The sequence below is a fragment of the Gymnoscopelus microlampas genome (assembly GCF_963454915.1).
Source record: "Gymnoscopelus microlampas genome assembly, chromosome: 21".
Taxonomy (NCBI): Eukaryota; Metazoa; Chordata; class Actinopteri; order Myctophiformes; family Myctophidae; genus Gymnoscopelus; species Gymnoscopelus microlampas.
In genome coordinates this window covers 42,648,652-42,673,061 of record NC_139958.1, presented here as the reverse complement: position 1 = coordinate 42,673,061, position 24,410 = coordinate 42,648,652, and the positions used below count along the sequence as shown (strand labels likewise).

The following is a 24,410-nucleotide window of genomic DNA, read 5'->3' as shown; positions in this document are numbered from 1 at the left end:
TCCAGTGTTCAGACTCTATTTTTCTATCTTTCACCTGTTCTTCTGTTCTGCACCTGGTATTTTATTGTTTGGATATGCAGTAGGTCAGATGTACTATTTTATGTTAATGTATTATATTTATATTTGATCATTGATGTAGCCTACATGTTTTTGTAAACGTTCTGCCCTGCCACAGGAGCATTGTTATTGGCTAGTCAGTAGTATACAGTAGATCCCATAAGCCAGACAGACAGGTGGCTGATTGACTTGTCAGAATCACAGACTTCCCTTACCTCGGCCACATTAACTACATCCAGGGGATCCTGAGGCGTTTCCAGGCCAGCATGGAGATCTTACCCCCCCCCCCCCCCCCTCTGGTCCTTGGTCCGCCAGAGGGTCTCCTCCCAGTGGGACGTGGACCAAGAACCTCCTATAGGGGGACCCTCAGGAGGCATCCTTTCTGGATGTTGGCATCTCAGCTCTGTGCAGTTAACAATTACCTACCAAATACATTTTAACATCAAACATTATTAAGTGATAACCGGTCAGAAAGAGTAATAACAGTTCTCAGGTTTTAATAATGTAATAACTGGATATACTTTCAACATTGACTGTGTCTGTCTGCTACTGCTCTGCTGCTCACACAACATGAAGACTGCACTGCCCTCTACTGACCACTGGCAGTATGAACTATTATGTTCTAATATGGAGTTCAATATATTGGTTTATTCAGAGAATGCATTCTGAGACACAGAGTAAAGCAACAGGGATTAACTCACACAGAGAGAGAGAGAATTTTACCTGGCCTTATGTCTTTGTACCAGGCACTGGGCAGCAGTGGTGTAAAGTAACTGTACATTTACTCAAGTACTGTACTTAAGTCAATTTTTGAGGTAATTTTACTTCTTTTGACCATAACAATATCAGAAATAAATTCCACATACCCCAATTAGTCAAAATGGAAGTTGGATTTTCATCTTAGCCGATAGCAGCCGTATTTGATCTCGATCACTATGATGGACAAGCACCTCTGTGATTTTTCATGTCTAGGGACCCACTGACTCGGTTCAAGTGAGAAATTCCCCCAACACCAAATTGCCAACAGGTCTACAGGCCAGGTACTTAACTGGACTATCAGGCCTGGGATCGAACCTGGACCAACAGGGGGCTGCTGCTCCCCAGGTAGGCTCTCTAACAATTCAGCTATGCCGGCTCCAATTACAATGGTTCTGCTTAAAACTGGTGGAAACGCAAGCCGGTTCTCGGCCGGTTCCGTGAAAGCACCAATGTTCCAAGAATGTAGAACGGAACCGGTTCTAGAACCAAAGTTATTTTGGTGGATAAGGGGCCTGAGAGTGTACAAATAGAACCTAGTTATGCACCCGTAAGGGGGCATTTTTAACCTCGTCAAGGAACCATGTGGGTCCCTAGAACCAAATTTGAGACCCACTGGTGTGTTTCCAGTGAGCCAACATGTACAATATCAGCACCCTGACTCAGAATGGAACACAACCTCAATTGGCATCATTGGTAACACCTGTGAGGAAATTAAGGAAGAGGCCCAATGTCTTTCCAATATGGCTGCTGTGCATAGAGCCTATTGGTGCAGCGGCATCCAGGATTAGCTGCTCACAGACAGCGGGTTGGCCCACCTGGGCAGGGGGGACATTCGCCAAAGAATAGCCGATCTACAAGCTCGGCTATTTTTGGTTAAAATAGATTTGGTGTAGATGAAAGAAAGCTGTCAAAAGTACAGTTGTAACTGATTCCAGTTCTGTAACACACCCCCCCCCCCCCCAATGGAATCATGTTCCTGAGCATTATGTTTTTATACTTTTGATATGGCAAGCTTGGTGCCCTAGTGCCCTGGTCTTTAGCCTCTAAAGCCACATTCCGACTGTTAGGTTAGTGTGAGGTTAGGTTTAGTTATAATGGGGTCAGTCGGACCAATGGGATGTCTGAATAATGGGCCGTCTGAATTATATGGTACCAAAGCCTGCGCATGAAGCTGCGTATGTTTGTTTTGTGGGGTTTTGTCCTTAAATTGTACATTTTCATGTATGTGAACCTGTGTATAATATTCATGCCTCTTGGCCAGTAAATGCTTGCAAGAGAGAGTTTGTCTCAAAGCATTTTTCACTGGTTAAATAATGATTATATTATACAAACTAACTAACAGACTCACTCAGACAGACACACAGACTAACAGACACACTCACAGATAGAATCATGATGTTGGTGAAAACATAATTCTTTGCCTCCCAGCCGGGCGAATAATTTTTGCTTGTGTTTTAACATACAGACCATATATGAGATCCCCCAGATCCCCCTTAAATCCATATAAATGAAGGTTAATTCTGAAAGAGAATTAGTTTATTTATTTTCCACAGGTTACTTCAGAAACATTATATTTATGTACAAAATATGGAATGTCGGATAAATGCATATCAATCATTACCTTACTGTAGCCATTGTCCAGAGAAATCTTTGAAACACTAGCTATACATTAAAAGGGCGTCTCTGGCTCGCAGTTATTGCTGGTTTTACAAACTCAGGTCTCTAATGCCATAATTAATTAATTCTTCTTTGATCAATTTTTTAAAAGTATTTACAATTTGATTAGTAATGTCTAAAATTCACAGGAGACTGCTAAATAAATAAGAATATGGGAGCGTAAAAAAGAGACCAACTTGGATGAAGAAAAAGTGACCCTATAGATTTATCTAAAAACCACACTGGATTCTTTTTTTTGCGATGAAAGTAAAGAAAATGACCATTACCCCACGAGAAACATAACTCAGCTCATTCTAACAAAATTAACGAAAAATGAAAGTATACAAAATTTGCACAAACTATAATAAAAAATCTCTGTAGGACACAATGTGTGGAAGGGTTTGGGAAAATGCGAATGTCATTTTTTCTCTCTTAATTATGTTGACCAAAAGCCATATCAATAATATAGCTTAATCACAGCAAAACCGTCAGTGCTATTTTTACACCATGAGTTAAATGAACACTGAGGATTTTACTGTGCACTTACTCCAGTAATGAAAGTAATAATGGGATAAAACCTAGATATTGTCACTGTCAGGTGGGAACCTTGTATGTCCAAAACGGTTGCTTTTCAGGGATTGGAAAAAAAGAACCTGTGTTCCAATGGATCCAATGTAGTTATTTAGTCACAAGCTCTTGGTAATACTTTTAAATGGTTAAATATTTATAAAACCCACAGACACACTTAACCATTTTAAAACTGTTTCAAAAGCAGTAAAAATGTAGTTCTACAAGCTTGTAGATCGGCTATTTTAGCACATTTTGCGTGACACTGATGTACGACATTAATTTACAAAAAACAAACAAGTTACAATATGGAGATACAAGGTTTCTGCTGGACTGCAACAATATTTACCAGTGCTATTGTCGCTGTCGGGCAGAATACTTGCATCTCCAGAATACCATGACACATAACTATTGGTGTTTTTCATAAATGATGAATGCCCTATTTTATACTTCATCGTACGACGATAAAATAGCATCGTGTTGTGAGCTTGTGGATTAGCTATTTTCACTACTTTTTTTGAAATCTTTCGAACATTTTCGCCTATAATGACGTGCCCAAAATAGAGACTAAAATGGTTAAGTGTGTCTGTGGGTTTCATATTGAACCAGTGAAAAGTATAAACAAAGGCTTGTCCCTGTCCTGAAAAGTAACTGTTTTGGACGTACAAGTTATGAACGTTGACAGCCACAAAATCCTTTTGGTTGAATAGCGCCATGAGTATCAAATCTAATAGTGTATGCATCAAACCCACTTATACACAGCACAGATATTTCAAGTTGTCTTCCGCATAACTTCAAAATTGTGAATATCTTTTACTGCATTGTGGATTTTGTTTTTAAACATACAAATCAGTGGTTGACAATCGTACTGGAATTGGTTGGGTCGTTACTCGATCAATTAATCATTTCCATCACTTTAGGAAACACGTCTTATAATCATTATTTAGCAGTGAATGAACGGACTGTTTATAGGGTGATCTCATGCAAACAACAGATACATATTAATTACATCACAGCAAGTTGGACAGACCGTAGCATTTTACCTTCAAAATGCATTTTCTTTTAAATCTCAAACACACAATTCATAAACAAACGTTACAAATGAAAACATTTTTGCTGTATGCGTTTTTTGACGGGATTAGTTCTTTTTTTACCGATGGCGTTACGTTGATCAATTTGCACAGATGAACATTACATGTTCCAACAACATTGACTGTTACACAATGCAAATCTCATGGACAAAAACAGCACTATATATACTGTATATATTTCCTATGCCGTTTCGTTAGAAAAAGATTGTTTTGTTTAATAGTATAAAAAACCTGTAAAACCCATCAGGAATTACTAAAAGTTCGTTTTTAAAAAATGCTATTTTGATGTGTTTTTTTTTCTGAATGAAAATAAAGACTTTTTACTATTGCTCTGAAGCCATTTATGTTGCAAATGTACTGGTGTGTGAATAAAGACCAATACATACTCCTTTCGGACGTCGGAAAAATCTTCCGGTTCGGAAAGACTTTCCCAAACTATTAGTTGGGAGAGTCAGGACATCTGGATGTTCACAGGTTCCCGAGGGAAAGCTTTGAGACCGCCTTTTCCAAAGCTTGGAATGACTTCAATTTGTTGTTGTATCACCTCCCTTTCCGAAGAAAAGTTTGGACGTCGTAAGGAGCATGTGTTGCGCTTCAGTGAATATTGCTTGGGTCTCGGGGTTAAACTGTCCTCCCCTAATCAAAAGCCTGATTTAGACTTACTTGCGCGCGGGTGTCGTGCACGGAAAATAACCGATCTACAAGCTCACGCGTCGCAGAAGATCGGTTATCTTTGGTGCACGACATCCGCGCGCAACTAAGTCCAACCCAGGCTAAACAGTTCGAGGTCTATGGCACTTGACAACTGGTTTGTCTCCACTCGCGCGCTCCATCCACCCGTTAAGCAAATGAATTAAGTCAAACACGAGACGCTGCTCCGTCGCGACCAAAGTTAAAACGTGTGCTAAAACAAATTCCACGAGTGATTTATTTACAGAAAGGCAAAGCTGTGGTCATCACCCACTTCAAAATTTAAAAGTGTCCCTACTGTTGTTTTGAAACCTTTGACAGATGAAAAAAGAAGAGCGCTCTCTAAATAGGGCTGGGCGATGATGGACAAAATTACTGCACAATCTTTTTTTGACCAAATGCCACGATATTAATATCGCGATGATAAAATACATTTTCCAAAAAATGTGCAAAAATATATCTACGAGCTCACATCGTGTTGCATGGCGACATGTGAGCTTGTAGAACAGATATTTTGCTATTTTTGAAAATCTTTGAAAGCATAACATAAGGCTTAAGTGATTAAAACCCAGTAAAAACCAACACATTTGCCATCTCATGATATTAAAAAAAAAATCCTAGACAATAATCTAGCATCACATATCATGATATGGACATAATATGGATATATAATTGCCCAGCCCTGTCTAGTCATTAATGGCCGCCTGAAAGATGAAGCCCTTATTAGAAACAGAAGAGGAAAGAGGTCCAGGCTCCATTCCATCTGTTGTGAAGATTCCATCGCACGTCTTACATCGTCTCCTGCACCGTCTGTCTGTTCCGTGTTTACCCAACATGCTTTGGTTAACTAGCATAACCGCCACCTGGTTTCCTGGTCAAACCGTTATGCTGCGTTCACACAGGCAGATACAAAGCTAACAGGATATTAATTTCCAACGGAAGCCAGCGACATGAAGATACAAAGCTACAATCCAAGTTGAGCTGGCTTCAACTGCAGCTACAACGCTAAAAAATAACAAATATGTGTGTTTCCACCATTTCCACTCACAGTCTCTCTTCACACATTTCCAGCTTGTAATGTGGGGAAACTAATTATTTAGCCATTATATTTTCCTTTATTTTTTTCTCGCTCGTTGGACGCATGCTTGACAGGTATTGCTGGGTCGCTTTGTAGCGTTGTATCTTTTCGTCACCTTCTTAAAATAGTGGCCTACGTAATCTTTTGAGGAATCAGCTCTTCATCTCTGGTAAAATGATTGAAAAAAATCATGCTGTTCCCGAAATAAATTGCATACGGTAGGCCATTATTTTAAGGTGGTGACGTTTTGTAGCTGGCAGTGTAAAAGCAGCATCAGCCTACTAGTGGAAAGGCAGATTAAAAGGTCAACTAACCAGTGGTTTCCCAACATTTAGTGTCCAAAGCACACAGAGGGGCAAGTCAAAATCTCAAGGCAGCACCTTGATCTCACAACGCCATGTGTTGTGAGCTTGAAGATTGTTTCATCCTATAATTTCATGCCCAAAATAGGGAGGCTGGGTTGAAAGGGGTTTAAAAAAAATAATAATTAGGGTATAGAATTTGCCTCTATTGGGAAATGAGTGCGTACAGATTACTGATATAGTAAATTGAAACTATAGTTGTATGTTATGTCAATAATGATGTGTGGTTGTCCCACTTGGACTTGTCACGGCCCACCAGTGTGCCTCGACCCACCGTTTGAGAACCACTGAACTAAACAGACATCAACTCTGTGCCCCTACATTGTTCCGAATTAAAAATGTGAACGGCATTAGATTCAGCTCCCAGGAAGTTGTGACGCATGATGTCGTACGATGAGGTGTGTTTTTTTTTTCATGGACACTGGTCATAGTACAGGCAGTGGTCTAGTGATCTGACATGGTTTTTAAAGGGTTATTTCGTTTTGAAACACTTCTGCGTTCATTTTCACTGGCCTTTTTTTGTGTGCACCTCAGACAGTTTTTCCAAGTTGCTTGAGTCAATATTTGGATTAGATATAGATTAGATTTAGTTTTGATTTTCACCAAATAAGCTCATTCAACTTCAAACTCCATGTTAGACTCGCACGTCCCTGCTATACTGTCCTCCCTAATGCATGAGGGGACTAACATTTAAATTTTTTCTTAGTTTTCCTTCCTTTTTCAAAAAGAAAAAAGGAAGAAATAAAAAAAGTAATAGAAAAATGACAGTACACATAAGCATTAGAGGGACAATATCACTCACCAGAAGCAAGGATGTGTATTTTCAATCAATCTATCATGGTTAAAAAGGAGCTTGAAACTGGGTTCATATAGGAGGATCATCCGGAGGGCTCATCAAAGGAATATCAAATATCTAAATATTGAATCAAGCAACTTAAAAAACTGTCTAGGGTGCTCACAAAAGCCAGAGTAGACGTTAAAATGACCCCAGAAGTGTTTTGCCGTGAAATACCCCTTTTAAGTGACATGGCAAACATTTGCGGTTCAACTTTAATCAGGGGGACATAGTTTGTGTGTATGCAGTTAGTAGTTCATGGTACTGTATTATAGAGGCAGAGGTGTGGATGATGAATGGCCATTCTCAACTATTCTCCTTATTTTGGACTCTTCTTTCTTGCCAGGAAAACGATAATTCATTCCAAAAAAAAAAAAAAAGCGTCGCCAGGTTCTACATTCGTCTTCACAAAGAAAAATAAAAGCACGTAACACTGCCACCCCCCCCCCCCCCAAACACGCACCGCACGACAACCGATGTGATGAGTGGTTTCATTTTCTCCTTAAATTAAAAAAAAAGAAGTTAAAATGTCAGATTAAAAAAAAAAGGTAAAGGCAAATCGGATGATAGAAAGAAAGCCCCCCCCCCCAAGGTGGATACGCTACAGTTCATGTCCCATCTTAACGGAAATAAAAATCAAGAAAAAAAATAAAAAAATGATGAAGGGTTAAAATGAGTTCTTTTTCTTGTTGTTGTTGTGTTTGATTGAGATAAAAAAAAAAGAAAATTAAAATCATCGTCGTCTGTACAGGGCACAGTAATTCTTTTATGCAGGAGCAGGTCATAATCTTCAGGGTTTTTTTTTCCGCCTCCTCTTCCTTTATGTAAAAAATAATCCATGATCCCCCCACAGTGCTGGTCTCTTTTTTTTTTTTTGAACCATGATTCTCCTCATGTATGTATCACTGCATTCAGTGGTTATATCCCAGTGGGCTCTCAAAGTTGGGGGTCTGTAACTCTTGAGAGTGTACAAATGGAACCATACACTCTCAAGAGTTACGGTGGGGTGTCGTTGAAATTAAAAAAAGTTTTTTTTTAACCAGTGTTTTCTCCCATTTTGATCAAAAAAGGTTTCAGAAGATCTCCTTCACCCAAAAAGACAGAGTTCCCAAGCCAAACATCTCATCTATTAGACCAATCTCTTCTTCTTTTTATGTATAAAAATACAAGTTGTGAACGTTATATTTCTTGCGTTTGTCCTCCTCGGATCTCTCTTCTTTTCTTTTCTTTTCTCTGCGGAGGTCAGTGTCTTTGTCAGTGGAAATAAAAAGTCTTTCAGAGTTTTTTGCTTTTTTTTTAAGCGACCATTTCCCGTACGATGATCATATCCACAGTGCAGGGAAACGTCTTCAAGAGGGCCACGGCGTTCCCGTGATCGATATTCACAAAGCTGTATCCGTTCACCTGCGAAGAGACACGTTTATGATTCATTTGATGTTTTAGGGTTATTGTTGAATAACATTTTTTAACGTGTGTCCCCAGCAACATTAGTTAATATAGTGTCACAATCATTTTAACCACTTTAACCATATTTTATAGTTTTGGCTATTAAAAAATAAATAGCAGATATAGCTTGTAGATCTACTATTTTTTTTAAATCGTGAAACTTGTGCAAATCTTTGAATATTTTTTAAAGCGAACATTTGTAACTCAAATCTTTGCTTCTGGGCGGGGGTCCCTGGAACAAAATATTTTGAGATGGGGGTCCGCGACATGAAAAGGTTTGAGAACCACTGGTTTACAGTACCTGGATAATCTTGTCACCAGGCTGAAGGATCTTGGATGCAGGTCCTTCTGGTTGGACCCTCGTCACAAATATACCCTGGAACCAGATAGGAATATACTGTAGAGACAGTTCTAGACAATATTGTATACGTGGATTATTTAACTAATTCACCCATTTAGACCCGTTACACCTATACGTTGTTATACCTTTCAAAGCTGGGAACGCCTCTGTGTCATTTTAGTTGTTGCTATACATCGCTGTTGTCGGGCAGAAACATGTTCTAACTTTTTGCACAGCGTCACACAAAAGTAGCAGATCTACAACGAAACGCGACGCGTTTCGAGCTTGTAGATCTGCTAATATTTTTATTTTTTATTTTGGACAATTTTGAACATAATGAGGTTTCCACCCAACAGAGAATATATATAGCAACATTTATCTTTTATTTTTTTAAGTTCTTCAGAAAACAAAGGTAGGATTTAGAAGGCCTATTTTAGAATCGGCATCACGTCTAAATGGGTTAAAGGAGTAGTTCTCCCAAAACGTTACGTCATTTCTATCAATTACACACCCCATGAAGCCTTGAATTCATGGACATTCGTTTTGTTTTTTGTCGCATCCCTGAGCCAATAATTTGATGACGGGGTGGCTGGTCTATAGGATAATCCGCTGGTCGTCAAATTATTGGCTCCCGTGAAATATGTGGAGCTTTCCACTACTTCAAAACGCGTCTACACAAGGAGTGCAGTGCGTCCTCATGGATCCAAGCACTAAACGCTGCCGTTGTGACACTCCGCTTCTGAAAAACCCGTTAATTTCCATTCAGCGGGAGCGGAGGGGGTGGAGCCTTCTGTTGTGGCGCGTTGCGTTCTGTGACCGGGTTGTCATCCAACAGGAAAGGCAACCACTTGGCGAGCTTTTTGACAGTCGTTTTCTTTCAGTGAGCCAACCACTCCAACGTCAAACATGCTACACCAGAAAACTGGCACTGCCTTCTATATACTGGCCCTCCTTCAATACATCAAAAACGTATCGTCATTTCAATATCAACATGCGCAATATACATTGCATGTCAACAATTCAGGTATAAAGGTTGTTTTTGTTTGGATTAGATTTAGATTTATTTTTAAGCAGAGCAGTGAGAAACTGTATGGCTAAGTTGTTAAACAGTCAGTAATAATATTGGTGTATAGGTACATACATTATCATCTGGACGAAATGGGTTTCCTCTTCCTCCCACTCCTCCCGATATACTGAAGCCCAGCTCTGGATTCTTCTCTACCTTCACACGCATCTACAAAAAAACAACACACACACACACACACACACACACACACACACACATTAGTACAGAACATGAAAACACACAATCTCTCCGGAGTCGGGTCGCGGAGGTAACAGTTTCCTGCCCTTGTTAGCTACTTGATCCTGGGGGATCCCGAGGCCTATAATTTGATTACAAATTATACTGCAATATTTCCCCTGCCTTTTGAGATAATTTATTTCCAACACAGTATTTCCATGTTAATATTCAGCGTATTGTAATGTTCATGGCATGCATGTCATGTTCCTCATGCTATGTTGCTTTGACAGTGCACTGTTTTGTCCACGAGGGGGCGCTTAGAATTAGAATGTTCCAGAAATGGTGTGTTTTTTTTTTTTGGGGGGCCACAGACCTCTTGCTGCAGGGTGTCGTGCGGTGGGATGCGCGGAGGCCCCTGGGCCTGCTGGTGGGACACCTTGAGCATCAGGTAGTCGATGAGCTGCTCTCGGGACGGGTGGCGGGCCATGGGAGCACCCATGGGCGCCTGGCTTATCTGAGGCCGCACGGGGGGAGCCATCTGACCGTTCATTAAAGGCACCTGTGTGGAACGAGACGAGTTTATGGAACACCGCTTCGCCGCAATGTTCAACCGACCGGAAGTTGGTTTTATCTTTTTATTACAAAGAATTTTCCCACCCACTTCTTTACACCCGTAAACCTGTGCTGCGACAATTAAAGTTGGTTCTGATTCTGTTTAAGGTCAAAATACATTTCTGATCTCGTGCTATTAGAAGAGGGGGTGAAAAAAATCTTCACTTACAGCACAAATGATCAAAGCAAGCACAACGTTTTGGTCTACCTATATTATGTCTACGGTCACACTGCAATTTAATTATTTTCCTGTTTTATTTTAACGTATTCCTATGTTCTATTACCTCTTGAATAACTAGTTTAACTGTTCAAATGTTCTTTTATAACGTGTTTCTTTGTCTGTCTTAATGGCATGTAAAGCACAGTGAATTTGCCATGCTGTAGAAATGTGCTACAGAATAAATTGGCATTGCCTTGCCTTGAAGTGGACATAAGAGTGCGGACAGGTTTTCTAATTAGAACCATTGACAACACAATCCTCCAATCCCTCTGTGAGGCGGTCAGAGGTCCAGTGAGAATACAGCCTGGACACTAAGCTCTTTTAAAGCCTTCCCTCAATAATTAACATTGATTAATGAATGAGTGCAGAGAAGACGTGCTGTGGACGGCCAATGTGCTTAAAGTATAACCCAAGGGTGTTCTGTACCGGACATAAAACTGTACCACCTTAGGCACTAGAACCAACCCACACACTTTCTTAATGCTACTGCTATTCTTTTATTTAATTGGCTTATATTGACTGTAGAAACCTCGTACCATCATGCTTCAGATTTGAGTTTTTCCCCATAAATGTTTGTCCTATACTTTGTCGCACAAGAGTGGCCGATGTACAAGCTCACAATGCGTTGATTTTAGAAGAACTTTTGAGTGAAAGTGCTTAAAGGGATAAAATGATATGTTTTTGTCGCATTCCTAAGCCAATAATTTGATGACCACCGGACCGGTAGGCAGCGGTTCCGGTAGGAGACACAAAAGGAGACTCTTTTTGTCTCCTACCGGAACCGCTGCCGGTCATCAAATAATTGGCTTAGGAATGCGACAAAAACAAAAAAAAATATCCATGAATTCAAGTCTCCATGGGGTGAGTAATCGATAGAAATAAAGTCATTTTGAGCGTGAACTATCCCTTAACACTATTGCCGCCAAGCCCGTAGTCCTACGGGGCGGGTGTTTTCCCATGTTAAATCGTGCAGGTGCAGATTCCGGATTTTTTTTGCACTTCCGGTTTCGAAGGGGGCGGACCGGAAACGAAATAATACTGTTTCCGGTTTTTGTCCCGCCTCCGTTTCCTGTCTAGCGATCAACTTTGGACGCCATTATCTCGGCTTGTTGTTTTGCTCTCCGCATCCCCCATTGTAGCGTTTTGCTCTCGTTCTCCAAAATGGAGTGTCGGATCGCGGCACGGTTTTCAGCGTTTTGTTCCGTCGGGTCCCGTGTTTGTGTCGAACCAAATGAACGCGGATTTTAAACGGATTTAGCGGGGCCTATGGCCGAATCAAAAAAACAAAAAAGGTAAAAAAAAGCTTGGCACTACGATGGACGTTCTGAGATTAGCCGTTGGCGGGGGATGTGTTAAACTGTGGGTTATATTAATAATGAAAAATATTATCTACATTGGAACACAGGTTCTCTTTCTCTCCATTTCCTGAAAAGAAAAAACACTTTTGGACATATAGTACAAGGTTTCGTCCCACCATCGACGATAAATGTATTATTATTGCTACATTGCCTGGGAAACCGGACGAAAAAATGTTTGTACTCGTAACACTGAACCCTTGCGCTTGCTATTTTTTTTTAACAGGTCATATTCAGCTTCAGTAGATTAATGAAGTTAACAGATGCTTGTGCCTACTTTTCTGTGGGGGTCCATGGTGTAGGCCGGGGGTCCCTGGGAACCAAACACGTCATCCTGCAGACAGAGAGAACACAGTAACCACAGGTTAAACACACCTTCCTGCCTGTTCATTTGAACGTAATGCTTCTACAAGCAATAGCGCCGAAAAAACTTGATTCCGGGAAAGCATCCGTGTCAATTTAGGATTTCTTTGGGCTATTCAAAATTACTCAAATCTTTGCTTCTGGGTTTTTTTTTTATTATACTTTTTCCAAGAATTTTCCACCATTTCCCCCAAAAATAGCAGATCTACAAGCTCATAGCGCGGCACTTGGTGTTACGCTATGAGCTTATATATCTGCTATTTTGTAATAGCCAAAGAAATCTAAAAATGACACAGATGCGTTCCCGGTCTTAATGAATTAACACTTGTTATTAGCAAATGATATCCTAATCACGGCTTAATTATCAACCAGTTAAACCCTCTATACTTTACCTCTACACACCACACTCTCTAACGTCTCTCACCAGCTAATCTACATCACTGTTTCTCAACGTCGGGTCCAGGGACCACCAAGGGGGTCCGAATGCATGCTTTTATGCTCTCAGTTTCTCTGAGAGTGTACAGAAATATCTTTTGGCCCCCTATCTACTCTGTAAAATCCTCATTTGTGTATTTAACTCTGAGAGCGTATGAATGGATTACGGGTCCATTTGGTGCCATTTTGCACACTCTCAAGAGTTACGGTGCGGTGAGCGTACATTTGGACCCCCCGCGTTGGGAACCAGAGATCTACAGAACCGTCCCGTTTCTTCTCAGGAGGACATTTCTAGCTCTACGTCCTACCACTTACCTCTCATACACACTTTTCACCTCCACACACAAAGTGACAGGTTAGGAAGTCATTCTGAAGTGATCGAATGCAGCAGTGCAGATATGAATGAAAATGAGCAAAATGATTCGAGGAGCCATGATCACAGGTAAACAAAAACAAACCCCTCCCCCCCCAAAAAGGTCACTCTTTGAAGGTAGGGTAAGTGATATTTTTAGGTTAGAACACAAGGTTTTTGTTAAGAGGTTAAAGCTCTATGTTCTGATAGTAATCATTGCTATTATTAAGCTGTATCCTGCTCTCTATCCTGATTGGGTAAAATTGGTAGCCCAACATGAAAGTTTTCCTGTTTATCAAAGAGACAGGGAGACTCCTGTTACTGAACAAACTTTCTATAGCAATGAGTACTATCAGAATATAGAGCTATTTAACAATTGTTTTAACCAAATAAAATCACTTACCCAACCCTTAACTACAATGTGATGATGCAAACCGCATCTAACTTAAAAGCACACTACAGTTTGATTGGAGGGAAACGGCAGCACAGGTAAAATGAGCCGGGGATCACACTATCTACCACGTTTAAAAGGGCTAATTTTGTACCAAGCATCTAAGAGTTAAATTAACATGTAATACCTTTCTTAAGTCCTAGTGTCCCTATTCTAAGGGCGAACGGCTGGCGAAAATAGCATATCTACAAGCTGACAACACTTCACATTGTGAGCTGGTAGATCAGCTATTTTCCGCAAAGATATTTAGTGTACTGCGAAAACATGAGATGGTTTCAGTTGAAGGGGTTAAGTGTCAGATTTAGAAGGAGCTAGAAGATTATTTTCTTCACCAAGAAATTGGCCTGAATCAGAAGGATTACTTTTTTCTTTCTTTCGTGGAAACATCCCGTGATCACTGATTACTGACTACTTCAAAAGGTAAGAACATCGAAAAATCACTGGCAGTGGGTGCACGCAGCCAGAAACATGTCTGGCAGTTAATGGCATTGGCAAGTGTGTTGCAATATGAAAATATTTGTGCCAGATAGAAATCTGTCTGAATAGAATGAAAATGCCTCCAAAAAGGATAACTCAGACAAAAATGTATGGTTTAAAATTCAAATCTCAAGAAGTTGAAACCAAAACACAAAATAACCAATCTGGAAATGGTAAATAAAAGATAGACATAATACTTGGACTTTGAAAGTCAGCTTCCAGTTTTATCTTCCTCTATCTTTTGTATTGAAGTTCAGTATATACATTTTAAAAAGGCATAAAGATTAAGGCTGCCCCTTAAACAGTTCCACTTGCAGTATCGCAAACTACAGGAAAGGATAAAAGGTCTTTTAGAAACCACTCCAGCTCTGGGAGGACCTCGATGGAGCACCTGTGCGCAAGGAAACCGGGGTTTTTGGTCTGCCTTCATCGCTCCACTTCCAGTGGTGCGACTATGTTTTCATTCCCACAAACAATATTTCTCCACGGTACACTAACACCAATTCTTCCAAAGAACATGGATCGTTTTGGTTATAAGCCCACTTGTTTCTATGATGAAAGAGCAATTTAAAATGTTACTAATTTTCCGTGGTCTTGTCGGCTTCGAGGACGCTATTGTTAAATGAGTTTCGGTTTGTTTCTAGTGGGGAAGGAACGGCACACAGGTAAATCCCGCCCACTACAAAGCGCGGCCTGCTTCCTGATCTGATAGCACGCCAACTTGTAACCAATGCGCACGGGTTGTCAACACGGCTACCGACAGATTCAAACGCAGAGCAGAATCTGTTCTTGAGAGATTAAGCTACAGGTGACAGGTAGGTGGCTAGCTACAGGGTGAAAGGTAGGTGGCTAGCTACAGGTGACAGGTAGGTGGCTAGCTACAGGGTGAAAGGTAGGTGGCTAGCTACAGGTGACAGGTAGGTGGCTAGCTACAGGGTGAAAGGTAGGTGGCTAGCTACAGTACAGGTGACAGGTAGGTGGCTAGCTACAGGTGACCGGTAGGTGGCTAGCTACAGGTGACAGGTAGGTGGCTAGCTAGCTACAGGTGACAGGTAGGTAGGCTAGCTACAGGTGACAGGTAGGTAGGCTAGCTACAGGTGACAGTACTCACAGGGAAGCCCGGGGCTCCAGACTGCGGTCCATCTCTGGCACTAAGGACCAGAGAGCCGTGGCTGGCATGCATGTCCCTAGAGCTGCCTCCGTAGCGAGAACAGCTCAGCGAAGAATAAGTGGAATTATACGAGCGAGACATCACATTCTGAACAGAGAAGACACACAAAGAACAGCCAACACCGACAAACACACACACACACACACATACAGTAAGTGGCAGCCATGCAGTCCACCAATGAGTGATCACATAAAATATTAGGGATGCACGATTCATCCGTCGTCATATCGGTTACCGGGAATATCGGCCTTAAAAATGCTATAGCGGTATCAAACTGATATCAAAATAATATATTGGTTTTGGCCGATATTAAATTGTATAACATGTATGCTTGAATTTGAAGCTGAAAAGGCCTGTTGTGATTTGAAGACTTTGAACTTATAAGTGCATCGTTAGGCCCAATAAATCAAGTAACAAGAATGCACAGTTTTTTCGTATTGCAATATGTCGAGTTGACCGTGCAAATAATCGGTAATCAAACGGCGGCCAAAATGTCAGTATCGTGCATCTCTATAATACATTTATACAGCAATAACAAAGTTAATAGAATCTGGCACATGCAGTGGATAACGTTATCAGGCACATGGTTGAGTTAGTAGGCTTTAGCACTCTGTTGTACATGTTAATAACACAGAAGAGGCGTAACATGCAACATTTAGAAAAAAAGTTAATTTGCTCCACTTTTTCATGTGAGCTTGTAACGGTCAAGCGGCGGAGCGCTTCGGATATCATGTCCATACAGGGGACTCCCTCTTTCTTTGGCGTTTCACCCAGGTGGGCGTGGCTATATGCCTTCCCATAACCTTAAAGAGGAATACCACTCATTTTCAACATTGAGCTCTAGAAAAAAAAAAGGGGGGGGGGGCTTTTTTCTTATTTCCACACAACAGCTCTAAGGTGTATTAAAGACATAGTTCAATGTTGAAAATGAGTGGAATTCCCCTTTAACCTCACAAAAACTATGCCTATGGCTATCCTCATAAACACTATGCCTAATATAAACCCTTACCTCACAGAAACTGAGTCAAAACCACGGCCACCTGGGCGAAACACCTGGAACAGGGAGAGTCCGGGGAAATGACGGGTATGGACGAGTTACATTTTTTACAGACGACAGCGTCCGTTCGCAGCTTTCCGGAGGCGTAGTTACAGACTCGATGTATAGCGTTTGAAGATCGTGGAATAGTTGTCCGGCTTTGAAAGACTTTTGCTTTTCCTTTAGTGGTCAACAGGTTCACCCATTCAATCCGTGAACGCATCTGTGTCATTTCTTTGGCTATAGCTTGTAGATCTGCTATTTTTTAGGGTTTTTTTCAAAAAATTGTTAGGTTTTAGAAAACATTTTTAGAATCGCCTCAGGTCTTAAAGGGTTAAATACATATTTTTTTAAAGCGAACATTTGTAAAATATGTTGTTCCAGGGTAACCTGAACCCTGCCAAATGGAAGAAGCTTGCGTCACATTTGTTTCACAGGCTACTTCCGTCTGGGCGGTCCCTTTTTTTTCTCCAAGCTACTTGGCAGGTGGATTGGACGGGACCGTCTGTCTATCACCGTCTATCGACCAATCACGTTGACGTGTCTAACAGGGCGTATGGTAGCTGCGCCAGCAGTAGTTCTTTTTGTATACGATTCAACCATGATGAATCGGGAAAGAACTACAACGCAATAATCGCTTCTCGAGGACGTCAACATCCGGTCTCGCCAAGACCCCGCCCCTAGCACCCGCCGATTGGTTCGCACACGCAGCGGTGCGGAGTAGCCTTACTCTCCGAGCGATCCCAGATGGAGGGTGGATTGTGAACATGTGAAACTCAATACCGCCCCCAACTGATGGAGTCAGGTTAGTTCCAGGGACCCCCCAGAAGCAAAGATTTGAGTTACAAATGTTAGCTTAAAAAAAATGATATTCAAAGATTTGCAAACATTTTCTAAATGTTTCAAAAATAGCAGATATACAAGCTCATAGCGCGGTACTCGGTGCCGCGCTATGAGCTTGTAGATCTGCTATTTTTGAATAGCCAAAGAAATCTTATAATGACTTATAATTCCCGGTCTAAATGGGTTATACAGAGGTTTTAGTTTTTACGGGTGATAAGAAGCGGCTTCCTAGCTCTCTCATGCATTGAAGGAGGCTCCAGGCTCTCCCTAGGCTGGCAGAGGGAGTGTAGCGCCCAGGATCACTTGGTACTGGGTGTAAATTGGGTTACAAAATCGTGGGATAAAAAAAAAGAAGAAAAAAAAAAAGAAACAAACAGGTTTCAAGAGTTATTGTGGACACCTTACCTTTTCAATTTTCTTGGCCTCGATGTGCCTCATGACCTGGTCCCGCCAGTCGGCCGGTACCCTCCCTCCGCCGATGCCCCCCAGCCCTCCGGGCCCCCCGTCCAGGAGAGAGTGCTCCGACTTCACCCGGGCGTTGTTGGGCCTCTTGCCGGGGCTGCCGTGCTGGTAGTTGAAGTCGCTGACGGACATGGTCCTCTCCGGAAGGTCCTGGGGCTGCGGCCGGGCGCTGTGGGGCCTGGAGACGCCCGGCACGTCCATGCTGTACGTGCGGGCCGACAGGGGCCTCTGCATGGCCTGGCTCATGGCCAACGGGCCCCGGCCCAGCGTGTGGATGTCCCTGTGTTACAATTAGCAAGGCGTTTAGTGGACGCTCTTATCCGGAGCGAAAAGTGTGAGATAGGGAATACGCAGAGTAAACGTGAACTCTAGCTTCAGTTGACATCGTGCTTTCTAAATAGCATTCTGTACATTTGAAACTATAGGGTGCCAGGTATGAACTCCCACCGAACACGGGCCCAATCGTGTCCGTGTAGACCAGGGGTTTTTCAACCCTTTTCATATCAAGGTCTATTATTTATTCGCCATTTGAGCCACGGACCACCATTTGATGAGATTAAGCCTCTCAGACCCAAAACGTATACATTTTGTTACGATTTTTTGTTACAATTTTGTCCAAAATTCCATACAGTATTGATGTGTTACCACAAGCAGGCCAACTTTGATCAAAATAACAATTCTTTAATTAACTCATTCACTGACGTAATTAACCAATACTGCCACTGACGTAAAAAAACGTTTTTTTGTTTGTTTGTTTTTTCAAATTTGACCCAAAGACCAAGGAGATATAATTTTTTGAAGATCTAGACTCCCATCCACTTCCTTGTTAACTTAAAACTTAAAAATTCTGTATCTCGGCTCCTGAGTACTTCTTTTTTTTTAGGGATGTCCGATTTTATCGGCCTCCCGATATTATCGGCCGATATTAGCATAAAAATTGATATCGGGAAAATATCGGTATCGGTTTTTGAAAAAAAAAAAAAAAAAATTTTTTTTTTTTTGCTTTATAAATAAGTTACAGGAGTTCTTACTGTATATGGTGTGTGTGATATGAAATTTGAGCTTACCCTAATCACAATAATCTCCGCATATATCGGTATCGGTTGATATCGGTATCGGTAATTTAGAGTTGGACAATATCGGTATATCGGTTATCGGTAAAAAAGCCAATATCGGACAACCCTATTTTTTTTCAATGAAAAATCTCTGGCAGTGGGCAAATGCAAAAAAAAAAAGTTCTGGAAGTGAATGAGTTAACACATTGAGTGCCAAAAACGGTCCGGACCGTTTTTCATAATCCTAACATGGTGTGCCAAAAACGGTTATGGCCGTTTTTGGCCAAAAATATGAAAAAAAAAAGATTTTTTTTTTTTTTTTTTTTTTTTTCCTTCACAGCACCAGGAGATATCATTTTACGAAGATTTAGACTCCAATCCACCTCCTGGTTGAGTTATGACTTCAAAAGCCTGTATCTCGGCTCCTGTGTACTTTTTGTTTTTACGATGTATTTTCGACTATTTTCAACTGGCTGCAACTATGGAACGGATTACCGAATGTTTTTAATCTTTTTCCCCGGATTGTACGAGACCTCTATGTGTGTAATGAGGGGATCACCGTGAGAACGGTGATCACTGAAAATGTTTTGTGACTACTTGAAAAAGGTCCAAAAATGGTTAAAATTCCAGGCACTGGAGGTACCCTGTTTTGAAAAACCCCTGGCACTCAATGTGTTAAGTAATGCAGATGAATACAAATCATTTGACGCTCTCTAGAAGCACGACAAAAGGCCGGATGCACCGCGGCGGATTCAAACCCGAGTAAACGTACCTCTGGTGACCGCCCCCCACCCACCCACCTACCCACCCACCCACTGGGTGCAGCGGGGGTAACCTCACCTGTAGGTCATGTAGTCGCCGTCGGGGACCTGCTGCATGCGCCGGGGCTCGCCCATGGACGCCGTGGAGGAGCTGCTGCTCTGCCTCTGCAGCGTGCTGCTGCGGGGCTGCAGCCGGGGGTCTTTGGCCCACATGTCCGCCGACCCCAGAGAGGGAGGCCCCCCTCCACCACCTCCTCCTCCTCCTCTCTGGGAGGACGGGTACGGAGGCGCCGCCTGGTTCCGGTTGGAGTAGTTGGTGTTGGCGAGCGAGTGCTGAGGCGGGGGGAGGTAGCCTTGGTGCTCTGGAGGGACGGGCGCTCTGTAGGGGGGGAGGGGGGGGTATAACCATTATTTTTATACTTTGGCTATTCAAAAATAGCAGATCTACAAGCTCATCGCGCGACACTGTGTGCCGCACGATTTTGCAATTTTTTTTTTATAGCCAAAGAAATCTAAAAATGACACGCGGATGCGTTCCCGGTCTTAAACAAAAAAGAACATTTCTGTTTGACTTTAACACTACCACCGCCAGGCCCGTAGCCTACGGGCCGATAAATCCAACCGTAAAGCGCCGATCCCGTAGCCTACGGGCTGTGGTGCTTTTTCCTTTTTTTTGATTTTTTTTTTTTTCAATTTTCGATACGGCACATTTCATTGTAGCACCACTGGAAACAGAATTATTCGGGATCCGGTTTTGCCGATCCCGTCGGCCCTCGTTCTAATGACGAAACTGAAACCCCATTTTCTCCTTGTAGTTTTTTCTCCTCGGTGATCACTGTTTAACATAAACCGTTCTAACTACAACATGGCGGCTCCGTTTGACACGTGGTTTTCACTGCTCGAACCAGGCAGATCTCCACGATGTTTACAAACAGTGCACAGCTCAATTTTAAGGATTTTAACAAGGTCTATGGCGACGTGGAAAAAAAACAACAATAAAACGTTGGCACTGGTGAGTGAGTACATTATGAGATTAACCTCTGGCGGTCAATGTGTTAAGTCTTAGTAAACAACAACTGCACAGGGGAGATATGACAAATCACTACAAAGGAATGATGACTGACAATGACCGCTACCAATAATAAAAAGAAACCTTTCTTGCGAGTAAATGAGAGAAGCCAACGTCATTTTACAAAATAAAAGCTTGTTTGCTTCCTGTTTATTTCCTGCGGGGGAAACAGCCATATCTCTGTTCCTCTTGCTTTATGGCAAAAAAACAGCCTCATTGAAATGGCTACAGCTGTGCAATGGATCGCCGCAAGCCCCCCCCCCCCCCCCCCAATACTACGGGAACCCTGTGCGTGTAACCAGCCGATCACCGTGAGGACAGAGGTCACGGAGAATATTCCATGATTTTTCAAAAGGTACCGTAAAAAAAAAAAACGCTCTTTTTCGCTGGCAGTGGGGTGACACTAGTTACACTATCACTCTGGCAGTCAAAGAGTTAATAATTGCGGGCCCTACCTGTGGGCCCACAGGCCGTCTTTGGACATGGCACTGCTCGTGTACTGGATGTTGTACTGGGGGGGAGGGAGGCCCATGGCCATGCTGGAGGAGGCCGGGTACCTGCCGGCGCTGGCAGGGGGCTTGGAGCTGGACAGCAGGTCCGACGAGGAGGCAGAGGAGCTGTGGTACACCTGGAGATGGGGCTGGAAAGAGTTAAACAGGACTCATCCATTTAATCCAATAGGAAGAAAGATTTTTTTAACGTCTTAACCATTAAAGGGGAAGACCACTCATTTTCGACATTGAACTATGTCTTTAATACAACTTAGAGCTGTTGTGTGGAAATAAGAAAAAAGTCCCCTCCGCCCTTCTCTGTGTATTAAAGACATAGTTCAATGTTAAAAATGAGTGGTATTCCCCTTTAAGACCGGGAACACATCTGTGTCGTTTTTAGATTTCTTTGGGCTGTGCGAAAATAGTAGATCTACAAGCTTATAGAACGGCACTCACTGCCGTGCTATGACCAGCTGCGTTCCCGGTTTCAATGGGTTAAACCATATATACTTTGTTGACTGGGGTACCCCAGGGGTCTATTGGTCCTTTCTTTTTTCCCCCGCAACACCAAATCTCTTCACCGAAAATAGCCGATCTACAATGCATCGTAATGCGACATATTTTGGCCAAATGTCTGCCTATTATGACATGCTCATCCATGGGGTTAATACAATAATACATTTTTGGGAAAAAAATGCTGGAAATAGCCGACACGTTGTGAGCTTGTAGATCAGCTATTTTCGCCGAATTACAAAAAAAGGCCTAAGTGATTAATCAGAATAATCGATTTAGTTGATTATTAACTCTGTCAGTGCCACAAAACGAGTTTAAAAACAAAAAACAAACATTAAATTATTTTTTTGGAAAAGAATGTTCAGAACCCAAGATTTGCTGCTCCATTCTCTTCTAGTTTAACTTATTACTGAAAAAGGCTGTATCTCGGCTCCTGAGCACTTTTTTTTAACTTAAAAAAATAAATAAAAAATTGCTGGCACAGTATGAACATATTTTTTCATTTCATTGGCACTGAGAGTTAAAAAAGTCGAAATAAGAAAAAGAGGTTGCGCATCAACAATAGGTTTTCTCAGTGGAGTGCTAGACCCAAAGTCCAGTATACAGTATAACAAAAAAAGGAATTAAAAAAAACCCAAAAGGGTAGCACATCCAAAAATGTCAATTAAGTGGAGGACAAATTACTCACATTTCCACTTTTTTTATTGGCACACCAATGAAATGAACACTTACGCCTTTCGGCTATGAGCCTTCCTCAGAGCCGAATATTAGCATATTAAAAAAGTATATTAGAATGTTTCTGGGTTGATTCAGCTAACAAAATGTTTCTCTATCATTCGATGAATGGAAAAAAGCAATGGATAAAACACAGTAAACGGCTTAAGAAGGTCCTCCCTACCTGGAGCGTCTGGTCGTTGAGCAGAGAGGCCGACTTGCTCCGGACGATGCTCTGGCCCTGAGCCCCCGGCCCGGGGCCTGCTCCCACGCTCATCATGCGGCCGCTGGCCCCCGCCTCACCGTTCCCATCCATGGAGTACACCTTCATGCCCCCCGTCTCAATGTTGGTGATGCTGTGGGACCTCATCTGGAGATGAGAGAGATGTATAGAGAAGACCTTTATTGCCGTAGTTCTCAAAACTAGGACCCCCAAATTGATATGTATTAGGGCCGCGGATCCCCGGTCGATCCCCCACGATTTATGTAAAAAAAAAAAAATCTAAATTAAAAAATGTTCGAAAATAGCGGATGTACGAGCTTGTAGCTTGAAGATCTGCAAGTTTTGAATAGCCAACGTCTAAATGGTTAAAGTGGTTAAAATGATTGTGATGCTACATTTAAAAAAAATATCACTAATAGCATATCGTCAAGCTCAAAACTTCTCGTCTCGAGCTTGTGGATCTGCTATTTTGGATACTTTTTTTGTGACACTGAAGTATCAAGTAGAGCGTTAACTCATTCACTGCCAAGGACAACTTACGAAGACTTTTTGTTTTTTTGTGGTTTTATGAAAGATCGTGCTGTTCTCTATCACCCGAGTGATCACTTTCACTTTCACCTCACAAGGATCAGGAAAAATAATAAAATAATAACGTCATCCGGAGATTTCCGCCTCCGTCCACTTCCTGTATAGCTTTTTCATGAAAACAGCTGTATCTTGAGTTGACTTTTTTTGCCCTGCATTTTGCGAGACACAGTATTTTCAACGTTTGCTGTTACAAGAGAAGGGGCCGTCGCGGTTTGAATGTTTTTTCTCTGGGCGACACACACTGATACCAGGTGTGTTTACAAACGGCCGAATGAGTGATCATAATGGATATACATGTTCTGTGGCCAGTTGAAAAGGTAAGAAAGGCGAGCATTTTTGGCGAGAGATGGTACATTCACATGCTGTTACATGAGGAGGGGCCGTCGCGGTTGGATAGTTTTTTTCTCTGGGCGACGCACTGATACCGGGTGTGTTTACAAACAGTCAGACAAGCGATCATAACGGATATACATTTTCTGTGACCAGTTGAAAAGGTATAAAAAACGAAAATCTCTGACAGTGGGCAAACACAGCCAGAAATAAGTCTGGCAGTGAATGAGTTAATGTACGAAAAAACACAGAAAGCTAAAATATGGAGATGGTTTCTGCCCGACAACAACGATTAGTTATAATCGATTAAACTGATTAACTGTTGCACCTACTACACTCATTATCAACACAGTCACAACAGTATCATACCTGAGCGTGAGGAGGACACCTCTTCTCTGGCGACAGCTCCTCGGTGCTGTGGGACAGGGACATGTCGCTGCAGGCCGTCACGCCCGTGGAGGCCACCATGTGCATGTCCCCTCCTCCTCCTCTGGCCTGCTGGGACACGGCCAGGCCCGCGTAGCGGTCGCTCACGCGCTGGTTGCCGTTCTCCAGATGCTCCGGCAAGTTGTCGTTGTTGACGCCGCCGAGGCCTTGCTTGTACTTAAAAAAAAAAGAGCGACACATCTTTTTCTTTAAATGCTGTAGTATGAAATAATGTGAAAAACACAGTAATTATGTTGTAATTTCTCATAAATAATAACTATGTTTTATAAATCATTGCTGTCGGGCCGAAACCGTGTACTGTATATCCAAAACCGTTCC

General features: G+C 42.0%; 1 protein-coding gene across 3 annotated transcripts in view; it reads right to left on the bottom strand.

Moving 5' to 3' along the window:
* Nucleotides 1-4,447: 4,447 nt before the first annotated feature.
* The window catches only part of erbin (erbb2 interacting protein), a 124,628-nt gene continuing 104,665 nt past the window's right edge, over nucleotides 4,448-24,410 (bottom strand). The window contains exons 23-32 of one of the 3 annotated variants that reach the window (XM_084047421.1): nucleotides 24,015-24,248; nucleotides 22,689-22,874; nucleotides 21,242-21,426; nucleotides 19,797-20,096; nucleotides 17,845-18,181; nucleotides 12,589-12,645; nucleotides 10,498-10,683; nucleotides 10,023-10,115; nucleotides 8,843-8,917; nucleotides 4,448-8,499 (exon numbers count right to left, since the gene is read on the bottom strand). In XM_084047421.1, coding sequence (XP_083903547.1) covers nucleotides 8,392-8,499; nucleotides 8,843-8,917; nucleotides 10,023-10,115; nucleotides 10,498-10,683; nucleotides 12,589-12,645; nucleotides 17,845-18,181; nucleotides 19,797-20,096; nucleotides 21,242-21,426; nucleotides 22,689-22,874; nucleotides 24,015-24,248 — 1,761 coding nt within the window. In that variant the 3' untranslated portion in view covers nucleotides 4,448-8,391. The remainder of the gene's footprint in view (nucleotides 8,500-8,842; nucleotides 8,918-10,022; nucleotides 10,116-10,497; nucleotides 10,684-12,588; nucleotides 12,646-17,844; nucleotides 18,182-19,796; nucleotides 20,097-21,241; nucleotides 21,427-22,688; nucleotides 22,875-24,014; nucleotides 24,249-24,410) is intronic. The other 2 variants (XM_084047422.1, XM_084047423.1) reach the window with 2 other exon arrangements.